The following is a 24646-nucleotide window of genomic DNA, read 5'->3' on the forward strand; positions in this document are numbered from 1 at the left end:
ATCCAGAACACAATTTTTACTGTATTAGCTTATCTCTACCTCATATTTATCAAGAAAACTTTTAATTTCCTGCCTTTTAGCCAGGATGTTGATTTGTTAAAAATGAGACTTCAAAACTTCATTATTAGGAAAGTTAATCACTACAAAGAACAAATGACAGTGTGCATATTTTGTCAGTTTTATCTATTTTCATGTAATTCTCACAACTTGAAGAGTTTCTTTTCCAGAGTATGTGTTTTTTCACTGGATACTGATAGACAGAAATGGTCTCTTGGCTCTAGGCTTTGGATTGCTGTGAATAGAGAAGAGTTTGGATAGGCTAATTATTAGAGAAGGACCCACTTTTCTGGATTTTTCAAAATGCTATTACTTCCCTAAAGCTGGAATATTGCAGAAGCAAAACTGAAACATGGCAAATGTGAGTTCCTGTAAGGCAGGTTTTGTGATAAATATGGAAGCATAGTGAGAAATTGCTTATCATTGTTATGTTGTACTAAACATGGATTTGTAAAAGAGGCTGATTTACATTAATAAGCATATGTAAGGCCTATTATTTAAGTGGGACTTCATTTGTGTAACTTCTTTAACAAATCTGGCTTCTAGATTACTAACAAACCATTCTATAGCCGATGGATTCTTGCTGTAGAAACCAGTAAGTTTTGCAGTAGAATAGTATTGCTTGTTATCCCTTATCTAGCTTTTCAGTGTGAAAATCAGTTGTTTTTCTAATTGAAAATATGGTTTTGTTCTGTTGGCCAGCAGAGGACCCACATTAAAGTCCTTGAAGTTGCATGGAACAACAAGTCTTCGTTCCTTTTTCATAGCAGTAAAGGACTTGAAAGGAAAATCTGAAATCAAATTGTACCAGATCATCACAGAATCCCTCTTCCTTATTAAGTGTATAGATTTTTGATACTGGAATCATCAGGTTACAGCAATAGTTGATATAAGTTGAATTTGCAAAGAAGTCTGAACGTTGAAGATATAATTATCTGGTTTATACAAGGAAACTAGTGTTTAAGGAAAGTGTATCTTCAGTTTCTTCTTAAATAAAATAAAAATACTGATCCAACTGTTAGTTTGGAGTCTACGAAGTGATGAAATTGTTATCTTGTATGCAAATATAATGGTAGATGAGTGAAGCAGAGTGAAGCAGGGCTGTGTTCTTGCGCCGACCTTGTTTGGGATTTTATTCACTGTCCTGCTGAAGCATGCCTTTGGAACTGCAACAGAAAGCATCTATCTCCGGACCAGATCAGACAGAAAGCTCTTCAACCTCTCCAGACTGAGAGCAAAGTCCAAAGTCCAGCTGAAATGTCTGCGTGACTTCCTCTTTGCCGACGATGCAGCTGTCACCACCCACCCACTCTGCTAAAGATCTCCAGCAGCTCATGATTCGTTTTAGCAAGGCCTGCCAAGATTTTGGACTGGCGATCAGCCTGAAGAAAGCACAGGTCATGGTTCAGGATGTGGACTCACCTCCCTGCATTACAATCTCTGCGCATGAACTGGAGGTTGTCCATGACTTTGTGTACCTTGGCTCAACGATCTCCGACACCCTTTCTTTCGATACTGAGCTAAACAAACTCATCAGTAAAGCAGCTACCACGTTTTCCAGACTCACAAAGAGAGTCTGGTCCAACATGAAGCTGACAGAACATACCAAGATCCAGATCTACAGAGCTTGCGTCCTGAATACACTTTACTGCAGTGAATCATGGACTCTTCGCTCACAACAGGAGAGGAAACTGAACGATTTCCACATGCGCTGCCTCTGACGCATCCTCAGCTTCACCCGGCAGGACAATGTTCCAAACAACACAGTCCTGGAATGAGCTGGAATCCCTAGCATGTATGCACTGCTGACACAGAGACGCCTGCATTGGCTCAGTCATGTCGTGAGAATGGATGATGGCCGGATCCCAAAGGATCTCCTCTATGGAGAACTTGTGCAGGGAAAGTACCCTACAGGTAGACCACAGCTGCGATACAAGGACATCTGCAAAAGGGCTCTGAAGGCCTTAGGAGTGGACCTCAACAAGTGGAAACCCTGGCCTCTGAGCGGCCCGCTTGGAGGCAGGCTGTGCAGCATGGCCTTTCCCAGTTTGAAGAGACACTTGGCCAACAGACTGAGGCAAAGAGGCAAAGAAGGAAGGCCCATAGCTAGGGAGACAGACAAGGGACAGACTGCACTTGCTCCCAGTGTGGAAGGGATTGTCACTCCTGAATTGGCCTTTTCAGTCACACTAGATGCTGTTCTAGAACCACTATTCAGAGCGTGATACCATAGTCTTTTGATAATGAAGGTTGCCAACTATGCAAGTATAATGGTAGATGAGCAGGGCATCCTAGGTGAAGAAGAGCATTGAGCCATGGCTTTGAAAGAAGTGAAAAGACTGAAGTTGTGTTGGGTCTAGGAAGATAGATGGCCCAGAAAAAGAAATATGTGGGATGGTCTAGTCCAGGAATGCCCAAACCCTGGCCTGGGGGCCATTTGCGGCCCTCGGGGACCCCCAATCTGACTCTTGGGGAGCCCCCAGTCTCAGATGAGCTTCTGGCCTTCTGGAGACCTGCTGGAGTCTGCACTGGCCCGATATAACTACTCTCAGCGTGAGGGCCGACTGTTTGACCTCTTGTGCAAGCTGCAGGCTGAGGTTCCCTCTGCTGCTTGCTGTTTCATACCTGTGAAGCAGCAGTGGCAGCAAAGGAAAGGCTAGCCTTGCTTTGTGCAAGGTCTTTTATAGGCCTTGTGCTATTACTAGACCTTCATTCATTCTTATTAAGTCCCACCTCTAATATATTCATTTATGTAAATTTATTCAAATTTTAAATTAAATTAACAGTGTCAGAGAGATGACGTGCCGTGTACCAAAAAATTTGGACACCCCTGGTCTAGTCAGTGATTTACGTTTGCTGAATACAACACTTGCTGTCATAGAAAAAGTGTTGAAATAAGGTAGCATAAATAGGTTGTTCCATGTAACTTAAGTTTTCTGAGTATTTTTAATCTTCCATGTCAGTGTCACGTAAGTATTATGTACTTTTGCAACTCAAGTACTATGCATATTTACTCAGAAATGAGCTCTCTTGAGTTTAATAAGACTGAAAAATGGCACAGGGGCAGCCCAATCCTAAACTGTGCTGGCTCAGTCGGGTCACATGGGATCACAGTGCAGCTCAGGAGGCGGCTGGAGGTATCTTTGGGGTAAGGGGATATATTTCCCTATTTACTGAGTAAAGCCCTAGCTGTCCTACTGGGCTTTTCAAATCTGCTCCAGCTATTCAATTAGCACAAATTGAAGCCTGGTGTAACACTGGGTGGGGCGAGAGAGGGGTTTGGGATATGGTGGAGGCCTGCTCTGCCAGTCCTTCCCCCTCCTGGACCTGATCTACCCCTGTCCCACCCTCCCCAGCTCCAGAGTGTCCTTCTCCATCTCCGGAATGCTCTCCCGTCATCCTTTTCTACCCACATGCTGCCCAGCGCAACCTTAGCTGTGCTGCTTCAGCGCTGTTCTAGAATGCCTGGCAGGCCGAGACAAGCCCTTTTGCTGACACTACTGGCTTGTGAGTAGCTGCTAATGTGCTTTATAGCACAATTGCAACACTTGGAGCTCGCTCAGGGATAGCTGTGCTGGCTCAAGGGCCAGTTATGACTGTGCTGTTATTGTGTTTGCAGGAATGTAGTGTCTGTGTTTCAATAGAGTCATATACCATTGTTAATGATATAACAACGTATAAGGTTACTCTGCTGTTCCTCATAGGATTTAGATCTTTTCTTAGCAATATCATTAATAATATTTATATACCACATTTTCCCTTTTTCTTTACTAGTGAATAAAAAAGAAGGAAAAAAAATATGTTGAAAAACTATGGCACCCATAAAAATTACAGAGTATTAATAAGCAATCTATACATGAATCTGTAAGAGAGGTTTCCAGCTGTCCAAAAATTATCCATATGTAGTTGCCATCAATAAGCCATTAATCCAAATGTTGGTAAAGTTGAGGGGTCCTTAATCCAATAAGTAATGGTAGAGGGGCACTTATCCTTCTAGTGTTTTAGTTTATGTCTTTTAGCGATAGTCTTTTAGCTTTTAGGGTGCAAAGAGTCCTTCTGCTATCCTGCAGTTAATGTCCATGAAATAGGCATTTAATTCAGAAGAACATAAGTAACAACAAATTTAAAAACGCCCCTTCCCCACCTCTGTTCTTCCCTTCTGCCACCCTCTCCACTCCACTGCAAATGAAAAGGAATGTGCTGATCCCTGGAGAAGGGGAAAAATGCATCCCTTTAAAATCAGTTTTTAAAAACTGCTTTTCTTACTGTTGTAGAGAGACAGTCATGCAAGTGTTTACAGGTATAACTTAATTATCCATGTATTTCTCACCTGTGGAAAAAATACGTGGATTTTTCTATTTCAACAGGATGAGAAGGGCCCTTTAAATTAAAGGAAAACAGTAACAATAGCCTCTTTATTGTGAGAGAGGGCAGCCAGCTGACAATTCATTCTCTCTCCAGGCACTTAACTTCACTCCAAGGGACACCTCCCTTCACCCAGAGCAGGGATTTTCAACCTTTTTCATCTCGCAGCACACTGGCAAGGCACTAAAATGGTCAAGGCACACCATCAGCTTTTTGACAATTGACAAGGCATACTGTGCTTTCAGTGGGGGCTTACATCCCCTAATGGTCCTATTGATAAATGACCCTCTCCCAAATTCCTGAGGCACACTTGGGAACCATTCACGCCACACCAGTGTGCCACAGTGTGGCACAGTGGTTGAAAATGGCTGACCCAGAGCAAAGCAATTATCTTTCTTTCACATGCTCTTTCTTTTCAAAGGGAGGGGGTCCCTGGCTCACTTGGAGAGAGACTGATTGATGGATTGTTTGCCTAATGATTCTGTCTTAACGTCACAAAAGTCAGAAAGGCTGTTTTTAAATTCCCCATACAGTTTTTTAAATTGATTTGCTTTAGTGTGATTTTTGCCATCCATCTGAGTTCTGGGAACAGAACCCTCAGGAATAATGAAACTGAACCTGTATACCATGATATATTACAGGTTGAGCCTCATTATTCTCTTGGGTTCCGTTCCAAGCACTCGCCTGGATGGCAAAAAAACTATAGTACTATAGCAAATCAATTTAAAAAACAAAGTTTCTTTGCTCCAGTGATTGAAAAACAGCCTTGCTGACCTTTGTGAGGGCAGCCTTGCTACCCTCTCTCTCTCTCTCTCTCTCTCTCATTAAGGAGGCTATTGTTAAAACACTGTTCAGTTTTTTAAACTGATTTTAAAGGGATGCATTTCCCCCTTCTCCAGGGATCAGCATATTCCTTCTCAATTGCAGTGGCCATTTGTGTTGAGTCAAATCCGTGTATTAAAAATCCATGTATAACAAGGGTGGACCTGTATATCCTCTTGGTTCAGAAAAGATACCTTCTTATAGAAGACTTCAGAGTAGAAACATCAAGTAAATTTTTCAAACCAAGTGAATATTATAGTACAGTGTTTCTCAAACTGTGGGTCAGGACCCATTAGGTGGGTCATGAGCCAATTTCAGGTGGCTCCCCATTCATTTCAGTATTTTATTTTTAATATATTAGACTTGATGCTACCATGGTATGTGCCTGCATTTGGGGAAAGTTACTATGTATATTCTTTTAACAATGAAAGTAAATGGGACTTATTCCTGGCTAAGTGTGGGCAGGATTGCAGCCTAGGATTGTTAAATTTTTTCCTACTTGATGATGTCACTTCCGGTCATGACATCACTTCTTGTGGGTCCTGACAGATTCTCTTTCTTAAAAGTGGATCCTGGTGCTAAATGTGTGAGAACCATTGTTATAGTATATACCAGGGATGGCTAAACTTGCTTAATGTAAGAGCCAAATATAATAAACTTCAGATGTTGTGAGTTGCAAGTGAGATGTTTGAGAGCTGCATTATTTATCAAGCATTTAAATTCTTAAATATATTTACTTCCCATGAACATTAAACATACTTTTTAACATAGTGGACTCAGTTTATACCTGGAAAAAAATTAAAATTGAAACATTTGTATTTACCTTTTATATTAGTTGTGATGCAAAAAGATGAGCCACAAATATGTCAAAAAACCTCATGTGGCTTGAGAGCCACAGTATGGCTACCCCTGTACTATATGCAGTTGTCTGGCACTTTGTTGTCTGGCACTTTAACATCCAGAAGTCTCAGTTAACTTGCATCCATCAAATATGCCAATACAATTCTTCTTTCACTTAACTCAGGGCTCTGCAGACCCTGTCCTGTGGGCCAGATCAGGTGCCATGCCTTTTCCCTCCCCCGTGTGAGAGGTGCTTACCATTCCACAGGGGAGCTATTCTTCCCCGCCGCCAGTCTCCCCCAGATTGATCTCTGGCCCTCCATGTTTGTGTTCTATCACCCCAGCAGCCATTGCGCCCAGATTTCTGGACAGGTGCAGCAGGCTGGAACTCCATTTGGGGGAGATTGACAGTGGGGAAGGACAGCTCCTGGCCCTGCGTGAGCATCTTCAGGACTCCCCAGGTCTTCAAAAAGTGATAGTGGAGCGATCGTGCTCCACCTCCGCAGATTGCTCCGCTTTCACTTTTGAAGAGCTGGGGGGCTTTGCAGGAGTCATGCAGGGCTCCCTGCATCCCTGGGAGGCTGTAGAAGGCAGCCTGGAAGAGGTTAAAATAGGAACCAGTTGATGCTAGATTTTGGCACTGGTTTGCCAACCGTCTATGACATCTTCAGCATTGTATCTTGTATCTTCAGCATTTTTCATATCTTCAGTGTTTTTGTCAAAGTCAAAAATTCTTGACTCATCAGTGTAAAGCTTATGATAACCAGTATAATTCACAGTAATTGAGTAATCAGTGTTGTCATGAAAGGGGGGGAGGACTTACAGTGACCAGCCACTGCTCCAGAGGAATGAGCCTAGTGCTAAGAGCTCATTCCCTTCCCGTCCCTCACTCTTCCAATTGGATTAATCTGCAGCTTGATGGGACAGGACCTGGTAGATCTGTCTGCTTTCACCAGCCCAAGAGATCTGGTTCCCAGAATGGCTCTTTGGGCAAAACCCCTCCCCCAGAAGGCTATGCAAGGTTGTTAAATGGTCTCACTCTGCCAGAGATTTTGAACCAAAAGGTTTTATTTACAGGTGAGGAAAATCAATTTAACAGGCTTGGGTTGCAACAAGTAAACATTCCCTGAATGGGGCTGGCTTTGCAGACCAAGTCTAGGCGGAGCCTGGATCTCACTCAGCCTAACTTGAACTGAGGCCACTAAGAGCTCCCAGCTCTGGATGGGAAGGTCCTGTCTCTTTGACCCTGCAGCTCTTGTTCCCTGCGTTCCCCAGCAGATTCCCTCTGCTTACCAGAGGCTCCCTCGGGCTTAGAGACTTCCCTCAGGTCCCACCTCTTCAGCCCTCCAATTGGCTGTTCCTCATTTTTGAGTCTGAGGGACCTCAGCCATTGGAAGGAATCGGAGGGAAAATCCAAACAGAAACTTTGACTCTTTCATCACAAGCGTAAAGCTGGAATAACCAGTATCCGTGTAAAACATGAGTAATCAACACATTTGATTAACCTTCAAAGAATGCCAGATAACAAACATTCTGATTTTCCTGCTCCAAGAGGGGCTTGGACTAGATGTCCTTGAAGGCCCCTTCCCACCTCAGGATTCTATAATGCTTCTGTACCTGTAAGTTATCCTTACTATCAGTTGGCTTTGATGCAATTCTCAAAGTTTATTTGGTATATAAATCTTTTAGTGACACACAGGCATATAAAGTTATAGGTTTAAAAAAAACATTTTTTAAGGTTTTAAAACCTTACGGTTTTGAAATAATGTTTACTGATTTCTTTTTTGTTGGTTTTGTTTTGGGTAGCTTGAAGATGGACACACTTTATTTGATTATAATGTTGGACTGAATGATATAGTTCAACTTTTGATACGCTCAGAATCTGATGCTCCTACCACTCCATTGACTAAGAAAGATGGAAAGGCCAGTTCCTGCTCAGTTGCCAACTGTAAGAACAAAGTCAAGCAAAGGGCAAACAGCGGATCATCTAATCAACCATCGACATCAGCCCGTTCATTTCTTATTGATCCTGGCATTGGACAATACAAGGTAATGTAGTTGTGATCTTGGATTATGTCCACAGATTTAGTATTTTTTTAAAAATAAACTTCATCTCCATGTGAAATAGCTGTGAGAAGGCTGACTTTAAAGTTTGAGGTTTGTATAATGAGGCTGCAATCCTATCCACACTTAACTGGCAGTAAGCCCCATTGGTTATAATAGGATTTACTTCTGAGTGGACTTGCATGGGATTGGGCTGTGAGTACATGTCTAATGGCCCAATTCTATCCAGCATAGGAGAAGCTGCTTCAAAAGGCTCCTGCTGCATCTTGTGCTAGAATTGAGCATGCTGGATGTCTCCTTGGGGGAAGGGGACATTGGCTCTGTGCCATCTATTTCGCTGATACAGAGTTGAGAAGCTCCATGCTGGGCTCAGAAGCCTGACACAGAGCATTGTATTTGATGGAGGAGGCATCCCCCAGCTCTCCTGCCACCCTCCCCATGGCCCCCTGCACTGCTTGGTGCTTACCTGCTCTCCACCTATGGCTGGGGCTCCAACTGTGGCACCAGCGGAGTGGTGCAACCCTCTCTTGTGGTGCAGCTTACTCTGAGTGGTGTGAACATGCTTTACAGCACACTTGCTGAGTGCAGCGCCGTTGGTGGGGCAATGTAGGATCAGGCTGTAAGTGAAAGCCCTGTGCCAAAAAGACAAACATGTTTTAGAAAAGCTTTAATATGTTTGAATTGTTTTTATTGTCTTATTATGTAAGCTGCCTTGGATATGTTATAAATCTTTAAGATAAAGTAAAAAAAATTTTAGGCTTTGCAAGTTAGATAATTAGGTTAAACAAGGAAGAGACCAAGTTTTGTCTTTCTATATCCCATGGGTCTCCAAACTTTTTGGCCAGAGGGCTGCATCAAATATCTGGCATGGTGTAGAGGGCCAGAAATAAATATAAAATTTATATAAATAAACTCGAGCTGGAACTTAGATGAGTGAATAAATGAATGAATGGGCTCATTCATTCAATCTCTGTGGCCCTTAGAACACCCTCCAGATGCAACCAGAGCAGAGCTCCAATCATGTTCAGCCAAGTGGGCCAGAGGCTTTCAGGGGACAAGTGAGGCCCACTGCGGGCCGCATCTGGCCCCCAGGCCGGGTTTTGGAGACCCCTGCTATATCCCACAAGGTTGTTCAAGAGCTGGTGCATTTATAATACTGTCACTTAACTTTGGTTACACAATCAGAAGCAGGCTGTTGGAGGTTATTACTCTCTCTCCCTTCCCCCCAATCCCCTGTTTTCTATAGCATTAAAATTTGTGGTCTTATCTTAACACTTGGTTAATACTGTTTAAGAACAAAAGAAGAGCCTTGCTGGATTAGACCAAGGGTGTGACTTACAGTGGCCCAACAAGTACCTCTGGAAGTGCTTAAGACAACAGGCTACTTGTATCTTGTTGCCACTTGCATTCAATGATGGGGGCCCTCTAAAACTTGCATATAGTCATTATGGCTTGTGGTGATATTCATACTTTTTTCACACTTAGCTCACCCCAACCATGGTAGTGTTGGGTGCAGTAGCATTGAAACCAAATTTTATGACACCTGTATTTGATGTTTTTGTGTCTTCAAGGAAAATTATGATTGTAAGGGCAGCTCTAAACTCAGAATTCTGCTTCCTGATGTCCATTGGTTGTCTTCTTTTTAGAATTGCTAATTTCCAGGGTCATTTGAAGCCACCAATTTAATGGAGGATATTAAGCGTCTTAGTACTGGGTTCCAGGAAAATTGCCCAAGGCATCAACCTTTGGGCTCTCATATACTACCTACAGGATTAGAAGGTTAGGCCATGCTGTATAGAAGATATAATGGAAACTGTGGGAATCTAAGGAGGTGTCTGAGATGGTTAGCGTGGGAAACTTATGAGGATACAATAATTAAGAACTCTTTTTTTCTATTTGCTTATCATTTATAAAATATTGAAAAAATATGTTGAACTTTTCATGAAATGTCTTTATTATCTTTTATAAATTTGATTTTGGTATCCTGATAGTTTTTTTTTTTATTGTTTAGTTGATTTGTGATAATGTTGGATTTATTCATAGTGGGCAGGTTATCTGTTATAAAAAGGTAGTCATGGAAACTGTGTTTGTGGGTTCACATTTTGTCTATGGTTAATATTTTTTGGTTGTGGTTCTAGACTGGATTAGTGAAGCATATTAGATTTCTTTAAATCCATAGAAGACATGGAAATTACATATTTGGATTTTACTTTTTCTTGGTGCCATGTTACTGGAAATGATGAGAAATACAATGAAAGATGCTTTGCAATACAATGCATTTTCTTTTATATGATGACCGCAAATGATTTGTGATAAATGATTTTATTTTTTTCTTTCACTTTCAAACGTATGTGAATCTAGTTTTCTTACATGGTTTTACAGACTGTGCTCTGGGAGCTTATGTGCTGCTTTCATTTGACTGAAAATGTAGAAGCCTTTTCACATGCCTCATTTAATATTCAGTTACCATAGAAATTTGCTGATACCAAACTACATACTGCTGCAGCTGGAATTCAGGCATTGTTAATAGTTCGGTTCTTAGAAGCCTATTACTAGGGCTCATGAGTTCAGTGTAATAACTCACCTATGGTCATAACTGTCTGTTTATGCCAGAACTGTTCCATTTACTTTTTTAATTGGAGGTTGATATTGAATTCATTATGATCCAGTGAGTACTTGTGGGCTAGATCTAGGCTTGTCTTTGAAAGATCTTTCATTTGGTTCACCCATCTGCCCATTCCTCTGTCCCTGTCACAATGGGACTGAGGAACATGGTCACAGAAGCAGGTGCAACCAAACTCAAGTGGAGATGGTATAAGAGCGTACTTCCCGGAGCTAGTGCTTTCTTGTGAAGATAGGAAGGTAATTATACTTTCTAAAATATAATTTAGCTACACATCACCAAAGATTTGCATGGTTTTTTCAAATTAGTTTTTGAGATGCACAGCCCAATCCAACATAAATCCCTGTACGGCAGTGCAGCGGCTATGGTGCAAGTTACTCTGCATCCCGTAGGGGATTTTTGACTGCTGGATGTCTCCTCAGGGTAAGGGGACATAATCACCTTGGACCTATGCCTGTGATATCACTGGTGCAAGTGATTCATACAAGATCTGCATTGGTCCACGCAGGAGGATCAGACTCAGGAAGGGGATTTGGTTACAGGAGGATCAGACCCCCGGGAAGGGGATTCGGTGTGCTGGTACTGCCAATCCTGTCCCTTGACGGGTTCAGTCTTCTCATCCCACTCCCATTGCTGCTCTGTTCTGCTCTCCCCCACCTTGCTCAGCACCTCCTTCCCCTACCTCGCCCTTGCACTGGACTTATCTCCTTCAGCAGGCCTCCCAGCAACCACTGGTGCAAGCAGGAATGCTCTGGACTTCCTGCTGGTGTGTTTGGGCCTTTAGTTGTTACTAAAGTTGTAACTTATGGTATTTACTTCTGAGTAAAATTGAATAAGGTTGTGCTAGAAGTTTCATTGAAATAAGCAGAAAATCTTTATTTCCATCTAATTCATTTAGAGCAGTGGTTCCCAAACTGGTGTGGAGATCCACCAGGGGAACTGGAAAAAGGGGAACCAGAAATTGACAGCAACACAGTTGCTATGATCATGCTGCTGCCAGGCAAGGAGGGTTTTCTTTTTTAACATATGTGGGGGTCTCTATGACTCTCTAGTAGGTCTAGGGAGCCTGCACTCCCCTCTGCAGCCCTCCCAGAGGTTTAAAAATGTAGAAAAATGGGAGGGGAGGAACTCACTTCCTGAAACTTCAAACGCACTGTCCTGAAACAGGAAGTGGGTTTTTCTTCCCCTTTTCTACATTTTGAAGCCTTCAGAGGTGGTTGAAGGCTCCCCAGACCTTCAGGAGAGCCATAGCACCCCCAGATAAGTTAAAAAAACAAACAACACTCCCTGCCTGGCAGCAGCATGATCATAGCAATCGTGTTGTTGCCCCCCGTACCTCCTCCCCATGCAAAGACTTAGAGGTTTCTCCTAATCTGAGTAGGACTTTGGGAACCACTGATTTAGAGTGATTCTAATTAATTTAGAATTGGGGGTCTTTACTCTCCCTCAGTGTGGAGTACCATTTGCACTGCTTCCTCTGATGCCCATATAGGCAATGCTGGGCAGCAAATTGCATGCCACCCTCTCTACAGTGAATTGGAAGTGACTTTGAGTTGGGTTACCACATCACCACCCTGGCACTTTCATGGAGACCAGATCAGCTTCATCCTCTACTTGTGCTGTAGCATACGACTCTTATCTATCTCCTTAACTAACAACAATATCAAAATTTCCAATACTGTAATGAATAATGCTAATGTTGGAAGATGGTGTGGCATGTTGGAGTGTTACTAGCAGCAACTGTTACCCTGCACATGCCCGATCTTGTCTGATCTCGGAAGCTAAGCAGGGTCAGGCCTGGTTAGTACTTGGATGGGAGACCGCCTGGGAATACCGGGTTCTTTAGGCTTATACCATAGTCTTTCGAGACTGAAGGTTGCCAACCAATGTTGGAGTGAGGAGAGAACTGTTTTCTAGGAGTAGGAAATAATCTGTAGTGAAAATGTGTTAATGGAGAAAGCAGTGAAATAATAGAAACTCTACAAGCTAAAATCTGGGAAGCCCAAAAGTGAATAGAAGCTCCACATTCACTATATTCTTAATGACTGTGAGCAATGTTGTGACAGAGGAAAGAGTGGCATAGAATAGGTTTAGCTCTGTGGCTTCCTAACATCTTAGGTTAAAATAATTTTCTTATACATTTGATTATAAGAAAGTCATATACAGTGGGCCCTTGGTATCCACAGGGGATCCATTCCCAGACCCCCGTGGGTATTGATATCAGCAGATAATGAAATCCATGGAGAGGGCCTCTGGCTGCCTCTGAGAGATCCTTCAGATGCAGGATCAGAACCTGCATTGAGTCAACCCTGTGGATGAGAAGGGGCCACTGTACAAGTACTGTACATTAGTAGTGTTACAGCACAAGCCTCTGCATGTCTACTCAGAAGTAAGTCCCATTCTGTTTATTTGAATGAAGGTGTGTTGCAGCTGAAATGTTTCACACTCTGTTGACTTAAAGCATGTGTTAGTAGAATGCACCTATAGTTCAGTTAATGTATTGTCCTGTAACTGCTTACAGTTTGCCAAAAATGTCCTCATTGTTAAGTAAGTTGCTTATTTTATCTGCTTAACTTCATTTACTAATTGTCAAATTTATTTTTAGATAAATGAATTGGTCGATGCCCGAGATGTCACTATAGGATCCTGGTTTGAAGCTCATATAGAAAATGTAACTCGAGCATCAAAAGGACATAAAAATGGAAAAGCTCAAGGAAAGAGTGGCAGTAGTTACAAAAGGACTAATGGAAACTTAAGCCAAGATAACTCTAGAGAACGTACAAACAATTTGGACAATGCACCTTCCACATCTTACTCAGATTATATGGACACTGATGAAGATACTATTTATCATATCAAGTATGATGAGTAAGTGCTGCTGATATTATTATGAGGACACCATGTGAGTTTATATGGTTTGTATAAACTAAGAATTCTCACAGAAAATTGAGAACCTTAAGAAAACAAGTTCAAATTTCAAAGTTCATAGGAAACAGTATTTTAAAAAGCCATAAACCATTTCTGTTGGATATAATGAATTTCCTGGGAGTGATAGAATTTCTTTTGGAAGTTTAGACAAAATATTTACTTTAGTTCTTTCCTTTCAGAAACTCAGCCCTCCACAGGATGTGAAACCATATATTAGGCTTGTAGTAGTACTTGTGTTTTAGAAGATATGGATGGATTGCAATCAGTGTATAACTTAAAAAGAAAACCCAAACAAATTATCTAGAAATACAAGGAGAAACTAATTGGGTTTGCTGTTGGGTAGTCAGAAAAACACAGGAAAGCACATTGTTTATTTTGCCTTGTTAACTTTTACTATGAAGAGTGTGCTTTGAATGTAGAATACTTGGAGCCCAATCCTATGCATGTCTACTCAGATGTAAGTCACATTATACTCAATGGGGCTTACTCTCAGGTAAGTGTAGATAGGATTGCAGCCTTGGTTTCAAGGAAATGAGTATCAACACAATGTTCTAGCAGTGCAGTCCTATATGTTTTTAATCAAAAGTTAGTTCCACTATAGTTAATGGGGTTTAGTCCCAGGCAAGTGCACATAGGATTGCAGCCTGAGCGATGAAGTATCTGTGAGTGGGTTACACTGGGGTGGGGGATGGAAAATGTAGGCCAAAGATACTTGCCAAGAAGAATGGCCACCAAATTCTGTTGTAACAATCGTAATCTTTGCGCACAATCCTTTTGTCTCTGGGTTAACAATTTGGGCAGGGGTTTTCAGCAAGTCTCTTTCAAGCTGGTAACACTAGGTTGAGAGTGGTTCTTGGGATAGATAAATGTTGTCTCCAATCCTATCCATACTTTCTTGGGAGTAAGCCCTATTGAACAGAGTAGGACTTACTTCAGAGTAGACTTGCATAGGATTGTGCTGTTGGTGTTATTTTCTATGTATCATTTAGGGTGAGGTCTTTTTTTACTAGGTTAAATTCGTTTTTGAATAGATTTTTTATCCACTGCTCAGGGGATGTTGTTATAAGATATATTCAGTTAATAAATGCAAACCTTTAATAATAATGTTTGATGTAAAAGTATATATTCAAATTGTTATCATTTTATTTTTCACACACCTGCCTGGCAGTCTGGTCAATTTAATGATTGCTATGGATTCCAGTGATCAGTATAAGTAGTAGTAGTAGTAGTAGTAGTAGTAGTAGTAGTAGTATAGGTATAAGTAGATAAGTATAAGTAGTAAAATGTTTTAGAGTTGGATAGTGAAATGTTCGGCAGGAAAAATGTTTTGTTGAAATCATATGGTGACAATCAGACCTGTTTTAAATAGCTGATTTAAATTAAGTCGGCCACAAGAAACCCACACACCGCAGATACCCGCAATAAGTCGACCTCACAGATGAGGGCAGGTTTTGAGCAAAAAATATCATGGAATTATCTGTGATCCTTGGATACGTAGGAGGTTAAACTTGGGGGGGGGGGTGTCTCTGACTGTAGTTTTGTCTGATTTTACCTAAGGCCTAATCCTGAAAAATAAGCTACTAGGAATTGTTACCAAGAACTGTACAGTCTCTATTAAAAACATAGTAAAAGATCATAAGCTACATTTTTATTCTTTTTAAAATTCTGGTCTTCACCACCTTTTTGTAGTAAGTGCGCTGTAAACAACATACCAGTAAAACAGTGGTTCCTAACATGGGGTTCATGTACCCCCAAGGGCACTCAACAGGACCTTTAGGGGTACTTCAGAAAGAATGGAATAATGTCAGAAAAAGGCAGGTAGTGCTCCAGAATGCCTTGCAGGGCCAGCAAGGCAGGAAGGGGGGAGGTAGCTAGCTGGCTGTGAAATCCCCACCAATTGCTAGTTTTTGGTCATCAATTCATGTGTGAACAAGTGATTGAAAACCAGCACAGTAAAAAAGCAGAAACATAATATGGAAAGTGATCAATCACCAAGAATTTCTCAGGACACTGAGAAAAGGTACTGAGAACAAAACGGCTAATATTATAATGCCGTTGTACAAATCGATGGTAAGGCCACACCTGGAGTATTGTGTCCAGTTCTGGTTGCCACATCTCAAAAAGGACATAGTGGAAATGGAAAAGGTGCAAAAGAGAGCGACTTGATCCAGTGGGGCTGTTCTTATGTTGCAAAACAGTGCAAAGGCATAGTCATCAGTTCTTCAAACAGATAAAAAAAGAAAATACTGTGATGAATACATGAGGTATGGGTTTTCATACAGAGGAGACGAGGGCTTATATTATTAATTACAAACATTTTGCTAATTTGCTAATTGAAGGGTATAACTTATGGAAATAGGCTGCCGAGGGATATACAAGTGAAAAAGTTCTCACTGCTGGAGAACCATGAATCAAATCCACCTTTAAGGTGCTTGGTGTGTTAAGCCAGAAGTTCTACCTATAACATACACCTTATAACACATTACTGGGAGTGTGCAATTCAATTCACAGTAGAGAGATGAGAAGTGTAGCTACATATAGTTGCAACCCTTTTTACTCAAATAGACCCACTGCTTTCCATGGGTGTTATTCTTAAGTAATGGTGCACTGAATTGTAGTCTGGGACTTTGTTTCAGATGGAAAGGAGGATGACATCCTGGTGCTGAAAAAAAACAGACCTGCCAAATGCAAGTATTTGCAAAACTGAACCAGGCTGCAGCAGCATTTTCAAAATGGAACAAGGATGAGCCCTTTTCTCTGGAGGAAAATATAAGGTTAACTTTGGCTGGAATTTCTCAGGGAAGTTACCATAGAAATTAACAGCCCTCTAAGGATCTCTGAATTGCTTCTAATGGTCAAGCAGTGCCTGCTGCTTGAAATGCAACTGACTTGAAATGCAACTGCTGAGTTGAAAAACTCTGCCCTCTGATAAGTCGATCACCCCGAGATAAGTCAAGGTGAAAATTTAAGCTTGTCTATGGTATTTCCTGAGTGCACTATACTGCATATTAATTGAGTTTTAAAACATAATGATTTATATTATGCTATCTAGGGCTGTATTCAAAACCCTTGATCAGGCATTCAATATATAACTCTCTGAAATGGAATACAGGTAGAGCCTATTTATCCGCGTTAGTTCCATTCTGTGACAAGTTGTGCTGAGTCCATAGAGCAAATAGGCTACAGCCTGACACTTCTGGTTGGAAGGAAACTAAGGCAGCTGTTCTCAATTCCCTCCCCTCCGTACTCAGCCCTCCTGTTGCCAGCTGTCCTGCTTCTTTCACAGTTGGAATGGTGAGCTTGCTTGGGAAGCGTCTGTGTCCCAGGCGGCCTCCCAACAGCATTGCAGGTTCTTCTCCTCTTCGCTGCTGTCGCTCCTGCAACCCTCCCAACCACCATCATGGAAACTCCTCTGCCCTGGAGCATTCTGGGACTTGTAGTCCGGCTATCTGCTCACTGTCACCTGTCTCTCCGAGACTTCCCAAGAGCCTGCATCATCTGGGGGGGGAGTTCGGCAAACACTCCCTGGATTTTTTAAAGCAATCCCCTCTCCTCCCCCTCCTGCCCCCCCTCCTGAGCCCTCCCCGTTGCCAGCTGTCCCGATTCTTTCACAGGTGGGATGCTGAGCTTTTCAGAGTCCAGCCGTATGTGTTTCTACTCAGAAGTAAGCCCCATTCCAGTCAATGGGGCTTACTCCCAGGAAAGTGTGGTGAGGATTGGGCTGTAAATAGCATGCTTTGCTTGGTGGGAAGGCTTTGTGATAGCCTGCACCATCTGGGGGGGGGAATTCAGCAAACACTCCCTGGGTTCTTTAAAGCAATCCCCTCTTCTCTTTTAAAGCAATCCCCTCTGCTGCTATGGCACCTGTGTGTGTGTGTGAGAGAGAGAGAGAGAGAGACACACACACACACACACACACACACACACACACACACACACACACACGGGGAGAGAGCTCCATCTCCACCTAGCTGCACATTTTCTGCCTACAGAGGATAAATAGGCTGCTCCAGTACATCTAATTAGGGGCAAATGGAACAGACGGTGGAGGTAGTAACTATGAAATTTGTTTGGTTCTTTCTATACATGTGCAAGGACTATAAAAAATAGTTGAAAAGTGGTATATAAATACTGAATAATAATAGTAAACAAAAGTCTTTCATTTTAAGCATATGTAAATTTGCTTAAATTTCATTGAAGAGTAAATTTCATTGAAGCAGAGTCAGTAAGTAGAATTTACTTCTGGATATACATGATGAAGATTGCTTAGAAAGTGCTCAGAACTTTTCACAACCAAAAGCTTACACTACGCGTTTTTCATGATATAGGAAGTTAATGGCCATGGTGTTTGGATGTTAGTGCCATAAATATTTGTAATTTGAGAGAAGAACGTATTTTAGATTCCAGTTAGAAAGCATAAATAAGAGCGCAAGATCATGCAAGTCAGCTTACTGAAGTCTCCTAGTAAGATAAAGAATGTCATCTTCTGGCACCTGTGGTGACCGCCAGTCCCCAGGTTCATCAAGAAGCCTGGAAATGTATAGTACATGACATTATGTCATACACTTGGACCTTGGTATCAAGGACCTTGGGGAGGAGGCTTGCCCGGGGGGAGGGAGGGAGGCAGGTCTGGTGGAGTTCCGCTCCACCGGATTCAGAGCGTTTGTGCAGGGCTCGGCACCCTACATGAACACTCTTCCTTCACCGCCGACCCATTGTGGGGCTACTTCCCTTACCCTGGAGAAGGGGATGAAAGTCCCCTTCTCCTGAGGTGCTGCCTGTGGTCGCTGTGGGTGTGCTAGGCTGGATGTAGCGGCTGCTGTTTTTGGTGCCACCGCAGCTGCATGCCATGGGACCGCAGGATTGAGCTGCCCGTGTACTTAAAAATATCACTTTAGTGATCCAGCTATACTAGGATCCGACCCATGGGATGCAAAATTCTGGCCCATGGGTCAGATCCTGTGTGCCTGCATAATGATTTTGGCCATGGTGCTGTGGTGACAAAGCCTTACCATTCCACGTTCACCATGGGTTCTAATTTGGAGACTCCTGAGCTATACTATAACAAAGTGGTTCTCACACATTTAGCACCGGGACCCACTTTTTAGAATGAGAATCTTTCAGGACCCACTGGAAGTGATGTCATGACCGGAAGTGACATCATCAAGCAGGAAAATTTTTATCAAAGCTAGGCTGCAATCCTACCCACACTTACCCAAGAGTAAGTCCCATTGACTATCATTGTTAAAAGAATATACATATATAGTAGCCTGTTAAAAGTACAGGTCTGTCACATTTCCCCAAATGCAGTGACATACCTTGGTAGCATCAAGTCTAATATATTAAAAATAAAATATTGAAATGAATGGGGACCCATCTGAAATTGGCTCGCGACCCGCCTAGTGGGTCCTGACCCACAGTTTGAGAAACGCTGCTATAACAATTATATTTTTGTTTTCTGTTTTTAAAAATGTATTCCAGGAATAAACATGAGATAAAAGTATTATTGGTGGCCCATCACATTATTTGTTTGTATGCAGGCTGTCACTGTGAGTTTTTGAGGCACTTGTATGTTTAGAGTGAATACAAAGGAAACAGTAATGAAATTTCAGTTTTGAATTAGTTTGTTTTTGTGTGCATTGCCCTGCTATAGCAGTGAGAGTTTGAAAGAAGTGTTATGCGAGATGTTGCAGATGTAAAACAGTCCAGGCTTTTCATTGTAGTTAAAGTTAGATTGTCAGTGGTGTGATCACGAACTGTTCTTAGCTTTCATTTACCATTTGTGAGCAGAGAAGCAGGTAGATTGCATGTGGTATTATGAGCTAATCATGGCTAACAGAAACTTGCTATTAGAGTTCCTGCTAAAGTATATGCTTAGTTTATACTGTTATGTATACAAAATGGTTTGTGGGGGGGAAATTGTACACAGTGTTTTGGGGGGAGTAAAAATCAGTGACCAAAAATGTTTTCTTTGTGGTCTTTTTGGAATAATAATTATTTTGTGCCTTTCTTTTAATAAGAAGTGAACTGATAGTATTTTAGTCCTTTAAGTTTTTTAAAAAAATGTAAATACAGCTGTGGGGGGTATATGTGTAATCCAGATTAGGACTGCAGTATAGGAGTGCTACAAATATTTCCATGCCCTGACAGATGTTCAGAACTATTAATACTGGTGGCAGCCGCTGTCTTTTTTGCTGAGACTTATACATGCCTTTCTATTGGTTGTGGAATTTTGCCCTCTGGATGACACCTTTTTGTGTGTGTAGGACCATACCCAACATGGCAGCCTGTGCGTGAAAGCCTGTTTTCAAGTGCATTTGCTTGCTGGATTTTGTTGCTTGATCTGTTTAATTTTGGGGCCTTGCTTAAATGATCCATATAGGTTGAGAAAAGGAAAATAAATGAAATCTGGAAATACTGCATACTGTGTATTTTTGTTGTGGATCCAGTGAATGAATTTAAATGGACATCTTTTTTTACTCTAATCATTGGAAGATGGGGAAAGGATGAAAGGATTTTCCTTAATTTCAGAATAGATTTCTTATATGTGTATTTAGAGTTAACATTTTTGTCTGAATCACATTCTAAAAATGTACATATGCAGCCTGTGGTCAAGAAAAACTAGAGTCTTCATGGGCAACCAATTGCTAAGAAAGGTTTCCATAGAGATGGGAGATCACGTGAGAGTTCTGCTATGTTAGTATTAATATTTAAAATTAGAAGCAGGTTCGGTAGGGTTAGCTTTAACAGGGTAGAGTATCTATTGTGCCGTATGTTTTTTCCCCGCTCAAACTTTCTGTTTTGTTTTTTTCAGAAAAATATTAAACTGAACATATTAAGGTTTAATCCCTGTTTGGGGATACTTCTACATTCTGTCACCTCACGTTACTATTTCAAATGTATCAGGGTGCAGTTGCAATCTGTCAAAATGATCAAGAAATTTGCCATTATTTTCAACAGGTTTTGAATTGTATCCATTATTTAGTTGGGCTAAACAGATGCAGCTGGAAGAATAATTCAGCTTTGCATGCATATAGATTATCATATGAATTTAATTGAAAAGCATATGATTGTTTCTTTAAAATTATGCTTAAGATTTTAATAATTAAAATCGAATCTATACGAATAATATACTAGTTTAGAGAACAAAGAACTTGCTTCATTTTTGTCTTGTTTTTTAGCAAAGTTTAGTTTCTTTCATGGAACTGAAATGAGAATCTTCTTTATTTCTTTGTCTACTTGCATTATTTCACGTACTGCAGTGCTGCATTTTGAATGCTACAATGCACTACTATAGTTTGAGGTTTATATTCTGTATTGGGAGGTGCATTTTTCAATGCTTAGAGCAAGGATTTAGAGATAGAAACTTTGCATGTTAAATGCAGATATATTATGGAAATCTTCATAATTGCAAATGTAGTGTGTGTTCTTGCTGTATTATGAAGATGCTGGTGCTTTCAGATTTTCAGAATCTCACTTTTGAACAAAATAAGGAAACATAGTGTGGCGAATTGAACAGTTAAAAGGTTAAAAACCAAAGAGGACATAGCTGGACCTGTCTCCCCAGACCCATTACATCTGTTGCTATTTAATGTCTCTGTTCTCTCTGCCCCACTAATTTTGGATTAAATTTTTGAAACAGTACAAATAGTTCCACATGTTCATTAAGAATGAGTTTAATAGTAACTGTATGTATGAAAACTGTAACAAATAGAAAACTGTATGTTTTCTTATGTGATTTAAACTAAATGCCAAATTTCAGATTCCATTTAAGCAGCTATCTCTTATTGGTGGATCCATTGATGAAGTTTAAATCTGTCTTCTGATTGGTAGACTTGCTTTCAAACAAAGAGACAGTTAGAAAAGCTTTAGCATTTACCCTTATATTCTGATGTTCTCCCCACTCACATGGAGGATTATAGCTAAGAGGCAGGCAGAAAAGGGTAGCAGGAGGGAAAAAAATGATAGCAGTGGCAACATTAACAAATCCCGAGACTGGATCCTGAATCTTGGCTCTCTCCCTGGTAACCCTTTTCTGTAGATATTCCTTTAGCCATTCCATGTTTCATCAGACTTTCATTAATCCTCCAACTTGTACAGGTCATCTTGTAATTTTTAGTGCCAGCATGTTCAGCTACTTGGAATCTAGCAAACTGTCTTTTGAGTTCATAACTCTCACATGCTAACTACGGCTAATCATGCATAACCACCTACTACTATCATTTTTCTCCACTTCATAAAACTGTTAGTAATATATTGCTTTGTGCCTCTCAGCTCTCTTTTGAGTCTTCAGGTATGTTATTTAACTCCTAAAGGTCTCCCCCAAATGTCCTATTCTCCCTGATTTCTCTATACATTATCAAATCCTGCAACTATTCCATCTATTCAAGAGCCTTTTTAATTTATCACTACTACACTGTTTTCACATTCAGTCCACATATTGAGTGATTGCAAGGCGGAGAACCAGGATTGCCTCTTCCAGTACTGCCTCTTATCTTTGTATGTTCAGCTGAAAGTGAGAATAGGCTCAGTATATGTACAACTGTATACATGTGTTGGACTGGAACTCATAGCCATGGGCCCAGATTGCATAGAATTTTCAATTACGTGTATATTTTATTCTTAACTTTAGTGGAAAACATGGATGTTGGGGGGGGGGGGACAGCAGTTGCATAAAGACTGAGGAGGTATAGTCAGCATGATTTTCTTCCATGTATTTGGCTCACACAGAAAGCCAAAGGTGAACATGGAACTTTAGTTGTTGTATTCTATACTGTGCCACAAATTCTACTGCCACAGTTTCCATCAGTTTATTTGTCATCTTTCACATATAGTTCTATCTTCTTTGGGGGGGGGCAGGTATACGTATTACTGCTTGGAACCAACACCAATTTTCAGCTTATTGCTTTTTCTGAACTTTTGCTAAAAGGCTATAGAGCTTTTCTGTCCATCAAACTATGGCTTTGAAGTGCTTCAAACAAGTCCTGCTGTCACTCACTATCCCTTCTTCTTATCTTCATGCACTCAGTCTTTGGCCAGCCATAGGTTGCTATTACATTTGAACTGGCAAACTGATTTTTATGAACCCTCCAAACTAGCACTGGAAACGATGGTTTGAATACAGGTTAACAAGCTTGGTTTGGAGTGCTCACACAAAACATAATTTGTCAGTCTGAACATAACAACAAACTGAACATAACAACAAACCCAAGAAGTTATTAAATTGAACGTGCGAGGGGGATGTGGAGGGAGGGAGTATGTTACTGGAGGGTACATTCCTGATTCTCTAGCCACATTTGTTCAATTTGAAATATATCTGAACCATCCTCTTCCTCCCTGTTCTGCAAGTTTTCTCTTGACTAGACTTATGCCACTCCACACCCAACATTTTTGAAAGGATATAAGCAAAAATGTGTGTAATATATGTATTCAAAAATTGTTCAGATGTCTCTTTTGTAGCTATTATACAACTCCCTTGTATTCTCCACTGTATTTGCCCTTCTGCATTCATTTACCCAGTTGTCTCTTAGCTCTCCCATTTTTGAGCCTTCAGACATATTAATTCTCCCTAATTTTTACAGCAGAGGTTCTATCCTACCTTACTGGTTGTCAGCTCTTGCACTGGACTCTCCAGCAGACCTTTTGCCTCTGTGGAAAGATTTCAGACAATGCACAGTCAGGAACTTAGTCAATAATTTGACCCTCTGAAATCTCAATTGGTATTTGTGACATGTAATGCCACATTTTTACACTATGCTTCCTCCAAGGACCTCAGGTGTATATGGATCATTCCCTCCTTTTGTCATTATAACAACCCTGTGAAGTAGGTGAGGCTGAAAGATAAGACTGGCCAAAGGTTACTCAGGAAGTTTCGTGTCTGAGTGGGGATTTGAACCTGAATGTTCCAGGGCTCAGTCCAGCTCCCAAACCACTACACCAGGGCTTTTCAAACTGGGGCGTCATGACGCCCCAGCCTGTGGGCCCTGGCCACTTTCACCTTATGGGGTGGAGGCAGCCTAGAGGCAGGGAGAAGGCAGTGGCACGATCCCCAGGATCACGCCGCTAAGGGGGGCTGCAGGGGTTTGGCTGCACGTACCTGAGCCTCCTATAGCCTCCCGGGGGTGTGGGGAGCTCTGTGCAAATTTCTGCAGGGCTCTCCGCAGCTTTGAAAGCCAAAGTGGAGCGATTGTGCCCTGCTTCTGCTAAAGAGGAAGTGGGGCGCAATCGTTCCACTTTCACTTCTGAAGCTGCAGGGAGCCTGCAGAAGGTCACGCAGGGTTCCCCGCACCCCGGGAGGTTGCAGAAAGGCTCGGGTATGTGCAGCCAATCCCCTGCAGCCCCCTGAGCAGCGCGATCCTGGGGATCTTGCCACTGCCTTCCCCCCGCCCCCACTGCCTCCCCCCCCCGCCCCTGCAAGAACTTAAAGTGGCTCAAACTTTCCAAGAGAGTTTGAAAACTGCTGCACTACACCATCCTGGCTCTCCAGGATGCCTTATATCTTAATTTATCCAAATCTATGAATTAATTATGACCTAGTTCATATCATTACACTACCTCCGCGTTTGTTGGGGAAGTGAGATCGTACTTTCCTTCCCTGCCTATCTGAAATACCTGTCCTATTTTAAGGCTGCTGGATATTTAAGTGAGGACAAAATGTTTAAAGGCATGCATGCATGAAATTCAGCATGCCTTGGCATGAGCAATATGATCAATATCTCAGATGATTCTGATTTAATTGTGCAATCTGAGCCCACATTGGATTTTGTATGCGCATGCTCTGTTGAGTATTATGCTCACACTAGAATTCCTTTGGCCTTGGAAGTAGGACAAGTATGCCCTTGTTCTCTTTCCTCACATGATAAGAAAGGATCATCTGATGGGGCTGCTGTGTTTCTATGCACCTGGTGGTTCCTTCTCTGTAAATCTGGGTTATTAAGAGTGCATTAT

The 24646-nt window shown here is 41.5% G+C and overlaps 1 protein-coding gene across 1 annotated transcript in view; it reads left to right on the forward strand.

Moving 5' to 3' along the window:
- Positions 1-24646, forward strand: part of UHRF2 (ubiquitin like with PHD and ring finger domains 2) — an 86394-nt gene that overhangs the window by 17487 nt on the left and 44261 nt on the right. The window contains exons 2-3 of the mRNA XM_066616593.1: positions 7891-8133; positions 13377-13639. Coding sequence (XP_066472690.1) covers positions 7891-8133; positions 13377-13639 — 506 coding nt within the window. The remainder of the gene's footprint in view (positions 1-7890; positions 8134-13376; positions 13640-24646) is intronic.

Source organism: Tiliqua scincoides, chromosome 2 (assembly GCF_035046505.1).
Source record: "Tiliqua scincoides isolate rTilSci1 chromosome 2, rTilSci1.hap2, whole genome shotgun sequence".
NCBI lineage: Eukaryota > Metazoa > Chordata > Lepidosauria > Squamata > Scincidae > Tiliqua > Tiliqua scincoides.